Source organism: Carya illinoinensis, chromosome 12 (assembly GCF_018687715.1).
Source record: "Carya illinoinensis cultivar Pawnee chromosome 12, C.illinoinensisPawnee_v1, whole genome shotgun sequence".
In the NCBI taxonomy this organism is placed as follows: Eukaryota; Viridiplantae; Streptophyta; class Magnoliopsida; order Fagales; family Juglandaceae; genus Carya; species Carya illinoinensis.
The window spans coordinates 19,334,065-19,341,834 of record NC_056763.1 but is presented as its reverse complement, the minus strand read 5'-3'; the positions used below and the strand labels follow the sequence as shown (position 1 = coordinate 19,341,834).

At 39.0% G+C, this 7,770-nt stretch overlaps 1 protein-coding gene across 4 annotated transcripts; it reads left to right on the top strand.

Moving 5' to 3' along the window:
• The first annotated feature begins 343 nt into the window (after positions 1 to 343).
• On the top strand, positions 344 to 7,491 carry LOC122288968 (protein STICHEL-like 2). 4 transcript variants are annotated; one of them, XM_043095810.1, is made up of 8 exons: positions 344 to 708; positions 1,365 to 3,011; positions 3,108 to 3,327; positions 4,848 to 5,033; positions 5,161 to 5,379; positions 6,012 to 6,734; positions 7,009 to 7,044; positions 7,191 to 7,491. In XM_043095810.1, the coding sequence occupies exons 1-6, from the start codon at positions 643 to 645 to the stop codon at positions 6,665 to 6,667; spliced, it is 2,994 nt and encodes a 997-aa protein (XP_042951744.1). In that variant the 5' UTR covers positions 344 to 642; the 3' UTR covers positions 6,668 to 6,734; positions 7,009 to 7,044; positions 7,191 to 7,491. The 4 variants fall into 4 exon arrangements, with proteins under 4 accessions (XP_042951744.1, XP_042951743.1, XP_042951746.1 ...); XM_043095809.1 differs by lacking the exon at positions 7,009 to 7,044; XM_043095812.1 differs by lacking the exon at positions 7,009 to 7,044 and having other exon boundaries at positions 345 to 704.
• Positions 7,492 to 7,770: the final 279 nt, after the last annotated feature.

The window sequence follows — 7,770 nt, the reverse complement described above, 5'->3', positions numbered from 1 at the left end:
AAAAGCTAAATTTAAAAAAAAAAGGCTTATAGTATGATAATATTGAAAAGTATATATACTTAATTCTTTTATAAGGCACATTTGTAATGTGTTTATATCTTTTAATATTTTTAATATTTCCTATTAATGTGATTGTAATATGTCTATCTACACTCGAAATGATAAAAATAACCTAAATAAAAAACTAAAATCAGAAAATGAAAACAAAATCAAACTATTTCAGATAATGTAAATAATAAAAAAAGACAAAGAAGTAATTCCCGCCATTTTCTCGGTAAATAAAATGGGGGAGCCGAACGCCTAGGACGCGCCAGTACGGAGCGTGGAAGCAGGTCACACAATTGATCCGACAACCAACTAAAAACTAACTGAAACCGCCGTATTCGATACCAAAAGAATGAATCAAGTTCCCTGACCGAGACCATACCAGGGAAGGGTAACATCTCTGCTACCACTCTGCAGCGAAGGAACAAAGATATTCTTCCGAATCAAATTCTGTGTCTTTTTGCCTCTCTTTGTCTCGCTGTCTCTGTACGCGTCGGCCCGACTCTCACCATCAATGGCGCCCCTCACATCCCCTCGCATTAATGACATTTACTACTTTGCCAGAAGCTCAACTACCAACGCGTCTGTTTTAGTGCAATGGTTTTCGTATCCCGTCTTCTACGCTGCTATTGCAGATTCCCTCAACCTCGAAGAGCTCGGTCGGTGTGTTTTTTTTTTGTCGTTGTCGTTTCGTATTCTTTGTTTAAACTAGTTGATGTTTACCGTGGAATATTTGAATTCTAGTTTGTCTGTTTCCCCCACTCTTCTCTAGAAGCTGTACTCACCTCTGTCTTGGAACTCTGTAATGGCAGAGGAGGGGAATATTTCATCTGTGTAGAAGGCTTTTGTTCTTATCAAGAGGCAAGAAAAAACGTGTATTTTTTTATTTTTAAATATTTATAATGCTATTCTTCGATGAAAGATGTGCTGCATTGCTTATTCGTCTTCTAGTTTGATGGGGTGCCGTAAATGTTGGCGCTCATTTTCCAGGAATGCTAATGCTGAATGCATTTAGCGAGGAATCGGGAGATTCTGTACCATTCTGTATTGTTTCGTTTCTTGTTCCTTTGTGAAGGGAACGCGTTGTTTTTAGAAATGAATGTGGCAATCTGACCTTGTTTATTGAACCGGTATGGTTCCTTTTCTCTGTACTAGTGGTTCCGTGTTTCTGGAACTTAAACGCTGGTAAGATTTGGCGACTAATTAGAATGATCTAGTTGTTTTTTGCTTACCCCTTTTGATTTTTTTTTTTTTCCCTAATGAGTTTTTGTTTCTGGTGCATCTTTGTAGATATTGACATTTCAGTCTGCATTTTGCAGTGTGCGCAACACTTCATTTTGAGTGGAGGATTTGATTTGTTTTGGAGACTGATGGATGGGCGGCGGCATTCTGTGGATCTTCCTATCTCAAGGACCCTAGTAGCACTGAGGAGAGTTAGGTCACTGAGGGATCCGTCCACAAATTCTATGAGCAAATTCTCTGCTTTGGTTGACACTGGGAACTGGGAAATTGATTCGAGTAAAGGGATTTCCCTGCAATTCAAGAACGATCGCCAAGAAGGTGGCTCTGATGGTGATGCTTTGAGATCAAAGAATTTAGGTTTCTATGGACTAAGAGAGGGTTGTGCTGATGATTTTGAGCTAAATTGCGGTTTGGGAAAAAGCAAGTTGAACTCAGGTAAGAACACGGGTTGGGTAGGAAAGACAGGCCCTCCTAGCAAGACCAAACAGATTGATGGATCAGATTATTGTGCATCAAATTACAAACCGCTGACTGAAAGGTATTTTGACGATCATGAGGATACTAGATTGGATTTGACATGCATCACATCCTCCAGCAATCGTTTTGAGGACCTCGATACCTATAAGGAGCCAACTGTGGAATCATCACGAGCAGAACAGGCAGATCACATCATATCAACACAAAAGTTGCCATATAAAAATTGGGTGAAATCATTCGGGGTTGTGAGTGATGGAGTGAGTTGTGAAGCTAGTCCATGTGCATCTGTAAGTGATGCTATTTCGGGCCATACTGCACCACTATTGGAAAATGAAGAGGATGATGATGTAGATGACAGTCATCATGGCTGTGGTATAAGCTGCTGCTGGTTAAGGACTCCTAAATTTAGAGAATCGTATCTTTCTTATGATGCAGAAGAACATCCCTTAGTATCTGGGGATGTGGATAGCCCTGCATTTTATAAAAAGAGGATCTTGAAACATATTAATAATGAGATCACTCCATATTCAGAAACTCCTAGGTGTTTGAGTGAGAAATTCAGGCCAAAGTCTTTCAGTGAATTGGTTGGACAAAATGTAGTTGCAAAATCTCTGTTGGGTGCCATCTCTAAAGGCAAGATGACATCATTTTATCTCTTCCATGGTCCCCGTGGCACAGGCAAGACCTCTGCTTCAAGGATATTTGCGGCAGCACTGAATTGCCTATCGATCGAGGAGGATAGGCCATGTGGACTGTGTCGAGAATGTGTTCTGTTCTTTTCTGGAAGGAGCATGGATGTTAAAGAAGTGGATTCTGTGAGAATTAATCGGATAACTAGGGTTAGATCCCTTTTTAAGAGTGCAGCCATCCCTCCCGTTTCCTCGCGGTTCAAGGTTTTCATTATTGATGAATGCCAGTTGTTAAGGGGGGAAACATGGGCAGCTGTTCTGAACAGCCTAGATAGCCTTTCTCAACATGTCATTTTTGTAATGATCACTCCTGACCTGGACAGTGTGCCTCAAAGTGCGTTGTCACGGTCGCAAAGATATCACTTCCCAAAGATAAAAGATCTTGATATTGAAAACAGGTTGGAGAAAATTTGCACCCAAGAGGGTCTCGACTTTGATCAGGCTGCTTTGAACTTTATTGCCTCTAAATCCAATGGTTCACTTAGGGATGCAGAGATGATTCTTGATCAGCTAAGTTTGCTTGGTAAAAAGATCACTATGGCCTTGGCCTATGAGCTTGTGAGTGCCAGACTATATTGTTTGTTAGAGGGAATTCTATATCAACCCCTCTCATTCAAAACTGTAACAGAATTTCCCTTTGCTGTTGTTTTGCAGATCGGGATTGTTTCTGATGATGAATTGCTTGATTTGCTGGATTTGGCTTTATCATCTGACACTTCAAATATGGTAGTAAGGGCCAGGGAACTCATGAGATCAAGGATTGATCCTATGCAACTTATAACACAGCTGGCGAATCTCATTATGGACATTCTTGCCGGTAAATGTCAGGAAGGTAACTCTGAAGTCAGAAGAAAGTTCTCCACTAATCATAACTGTAAGTACCATGTATTCTCAGCTATAACAATTTTATCATAGTTTACAAGTTGCTACATGAACCATGTTTGGCCGTCCCATAGACTCATTCAAAATATGTGCACGAGAAATGAGATGCTATGACAATGTTTACTTTTACATTCACCTCTCAATAACTCTTGTTGATTTGTCCTCAGCTTGTTGTATTATCAAATAAGGGTATTGGCCAGTTAAATATGATGGTAGGTCATCATAATGACCCTGACCCGGTCTCGTGACTAGGCCCCAACAGTGATGGGCCACAATGTTTACCTTCCTATTGCATGTATAAGTTGAGACTCCATGCCAAGTATATTAAGGAAGATTGAGTCCTTCTGTTTCTTTCTCATATAAACATCCTGTATTTTTCTAAAATATACTTTGTATATATTTTCCCAAAGTTGCATCAAGGCTGATATTCTTGTTCCACATTTGACTAATTGTTCTTGTACCCCACTTGATTAATCCATTCTTTTGATGTCCACAACCTTTGTTTTATGCCTTCTTTTTAATGCTTTTCATATTACATGTTCTCATAAAACTTGGATGAGTATTCAAGAGAATTATTTGGGCTCTGATGTATGGTTAAACTAGTGGTAATAACTTCCGACTCTTGTGAGGGCTTGTGGATTTCTCACATTTTCAAGTCACGTGTTGACCTTTGAAGACGACTTCCAACTCTCAATCTTATACTATTAACCAATTATTTTTTTTATTATTTCTCTGCTCTCTGCTCTCACTCTCTCATCTTCAAATTGAAATGTGCTTCACGCTCCCCCTTCATAGGTTGTCAGACTTCTATTTTGACATCAATTTAAGTATCTATATGGTTTTGTGAGCTTGTCTAGAGAAATGCGGTTCATTTTTTTGGATGGTTGGCGTTGTTATTAAAACCAATTACAATGATGTAACTTATTTTTTATTTTTAAATTATCTTCATTCTGCTAATAATTTCCTATTACAGACATGCAAGGCAGTGAAGCCCCCCCCCCCCCCCCCCCCCAAAAAAAAAAAAAAAAGAAGGAACAAGAGAAACTCTCTCTTGTGAAATTTTATAATTTCAACCACTTAGTGTTAAAGAGACACATACAGTTTCTACCTCAAAGTCCTTTGACAACCATCGATCTATTTAGATAACTTGAAACCACATCTTCCCTTAATATTTTGTCCCATAACCTTTTGCAATGCCCTCCTGTTTAATAGTAATTGCACTGCTGCAGTGGCGGTGCATCACGGTATCTTTGCAGATGAGTAAGTTAATAGTGACAAATTTCTTCTATATTGTCAGTACATGTGTTTATGGGTGTGTTTGTGAATACAAACACATGCTCACACTTTTCATTGAATTCTGGCCTTTGCTGCTATTTTGTTTCCCGTTCTAATTTATTGTTTGTTTAGCATTCATGGTGGCTGCATGTTGTTTACCACAGTCCACTCTTATGTTTTGCCTGTTACCATTTGCTTATAACAATGCTGACTGAGTTCTGCAATTTTGCATGATAGCTGAAGTGGACATGAAGAAACTGAGTCATGGATTGACAATACTTTCTGAAACGGAGAAGCAATTTAGGGTGTCTAAGAATCAAACAACATGGCTCACTGTAGCTCTTCTACGTTTAAGCTCTATGGAGTCTTCTTCCCTGGATTCAAATGACTCAAACTTTTGTTTGAAACGTGCACAAGACCAAGGTGAGGATCATCATGATTATTTCTTTTTAACAAATGAGTTTTTTGTGCACTTCAGTTCCTCCAGGAGGAGGGGTAGGATTAGTGGGGTGAAACTTTCATCTCCAAGTTTGTTCATGTTTGGATGCAGATGGTGATTTTTGCACTTTGTCTGCCACTGGGGATGGGTCAAAACATCTTGTAACTTGTTCTTTTGACGACCATAAACCGTATAAATTGGGAATACAGGAGGATTGTAAAGGCGAGTTAGAGTCCATATGGAAGAGAACTACAGACTTGTGCCAGTCCAAGTCACTCAAGAACTTCCTAAAGAAACAAGGGAACCTGTCATCTCTTTGTGTTAATCAAGGTAAACCAATCTGCTTATTGTTATCCAAAACAATTTTATAACTATATAATAGTTGGGATCATTGGTGACCTTAGCTTTCTCAAAGGGCTGTCAGAAATAAAGGAAAAAAAAAAGAGAGACAAGAATGTCCTTGACGGTGGCTTTTGTTATGCCATATTTATAAGAGCTAGAATGACGAGTGAAGTAATTCAATTCTGAGCAACGGGATGTCGGTGAGCCTAGCTCAAACAGCCTCTCTCCAGTAGAAAGGGATGGAGGGTTTTTTCATGTGTTTAAGACTCACAGTTTGTGTCTTTACTTAATAGAAAAATCGTAAGAGGAATATGATCAAGCAATTTGTTATGTAGGCATGAAAGTTTTGGCACAAGAGTTAGGTGGATGCGGTGTAGTCATCTAGAGTGTTAATACAGTGACCAATTTAGTGACGCCTTATCTTTGATAATTGGCTTCTGTTACATGGATGTTTTCAACCTTTTTTTGTTTTGTCATGTCACCTCTTGTGCATGGAAATGAGGGCGAACTATTGATGTACATGCAAATTGTTCTGTTGTTAGCACCATAGTCTTCTGGATACTTCTTGTGGGTCTTGCTGTACCTTTTGAGTGATGGCTGAGTGGGTAATCAAATTTCAGGTCTTGCAGTAGCTGAATTGGAATTCCAACATCCTGACCATGCATCTAAGGCTGAAAAGTCATGGAAACAGATTGCTAGTTCACTCCAGTCTATTCTTGGTTGTAATGTAGAGATCAGGATCAACCTTGCGAATTGTGTTCCCAATCCAAAGTGCCCGAAAGTGAGCAAGCCATCTTTCTGTTTGTTTTGTTGTTCTAGTAGAATGCAGTGGAAGCCACACTCATCCATTGACCATGGAAGTGATTCAGACCTTTCTGAATACACGTCCAAGAAGGCTATTATAAAAGATAGACCAAATTTAACTTCTACCTCAAATGGGGGTTGCCAAATGCCACAATGCTCCGATCACAGAGCTGAGGCTGTAAGGACACTGAGAAATAGTGAAGGAAATGTGTTGAGCATAGGGATGGCCTCATCACTCAGATCATCGGAGAATGATATGCCAAAGATGCATATGTTAGGAGTTGAACCTTTGACAGAAGAGGGTGGAGGTCAGGATTTGTCTATTCACAAACCAGAGGATGGGCCGAGCTGTTTCTCGAGAATACTAAGGCTTCCAAAGAATTTGCATCCCGCAGACTCTTCTCAGATGATCCCTCCGGGTATAGAAAAAGGAAACAAGTGCATTGTCTTTCCGTGGGACATTGTCTTTTGAAACTTCTCTCTTGTGATCCTGATGTTTGCTCTAACAACTATACTAGCAACTCTATAGATGACAATGGGTAAGTGGTTTCACTTCTTCTTTTCTCTCACAGCACCATTGCTTCATTTGATATATGATTAATAATAATGCATACCTCAAGTGCCATTTTCTACCTGCAAACACTGTAAAAGGATGATAAAACTCATCAAACTAAAGCTCTTCTAGAGTATCTTGAAGAGGTGACGACATTGTGGGGCTTAGTGTATTAAAGGACTTTTTATCATAGAACCATCCTTTTTATTTTCACTCTCTAAAGTGCATTTCTATTGAAGATCTTGTTGTCTGTGTGGCAGACTGAGGTAGAACCACCCACATTTCTTCAAAAGAAGGTTAGTGTCTAAAAAACAATAGCCATATAAAATTACTTGGGTTGAAAGAAAATTGAAAAGGAAAAATGGAAAGAAAATTGAGTATGGCAATACCATATTCGAATTGAAAGTGAAATTTTGACCAGATTAGTGTGTTCATGTTGCAGGCTTGCAGCCAAGGCATCCATCCCCACATAAGGCTCCAACTTGGTGGGCTGATGAAAAGTTTGCTGCGTCGTGCTTATTTGGGAAACCTCATGCCTGCTTATATCTTGAACGTTAAAGCTAGCTTTGGTCCCAACGAATTGCAGACCCAAAACCAATAAAAATTTTGGAATTACATTTCCCATTCTCAAACAGATACAGTAACTCGCAACGAGTTACCTTAGCTACCAAAGTTGTTGCATTGTGTTTTTCAATTACCAAGAAATTGTAAAATGCATCCTCGATTAAGATTTCGACTCTTAACATTGTGGTTCTGTCGCTTATTTTTGTCTATTTTTTGTTTATTTAAATAGTTAGAAAAATCATTCATCAAATTCTCTCGATCTCAACATCAAAGACAACACGAGTACATAGTGATCCAAATTCCAACCATACCCTGTTTTTATTTTATCTCTTTTCTTATTTTTTCCTAGATCTGAACATTTTTAGGCCCATTTACTTTTCATGTAGGCCTAAGGACGTGCACCGAATTCTTCCCATTTCTATGAGATTGCTTTCTCGAAATTTTCTAATGGTTAAATA

Bases quoted from the DNA above. Each gene is read 5' to 3' on its own strand.
- LOC122288968 (XM_043095809.1), top strand. From the start codon at position 643: ATGGTTTTCGTATCCCGTCTTCTACGCTGCTATTGCAGATTCCCTCAA. The intron at 709-1,364 runs GTGTGTTTTTTT...TGCATTTTGCAG, and splicing joins AACCTCGAAGAGCTCGGTCG to TGTGCGCAACACTTCATTTT. The intron at 3,328-4,847 runs GTAAGTACCATG...TTTGCATGATAG, and splicing joins GTTCTCCACTAATCATAACT to CTGAAGTGGACATGAAGAAA.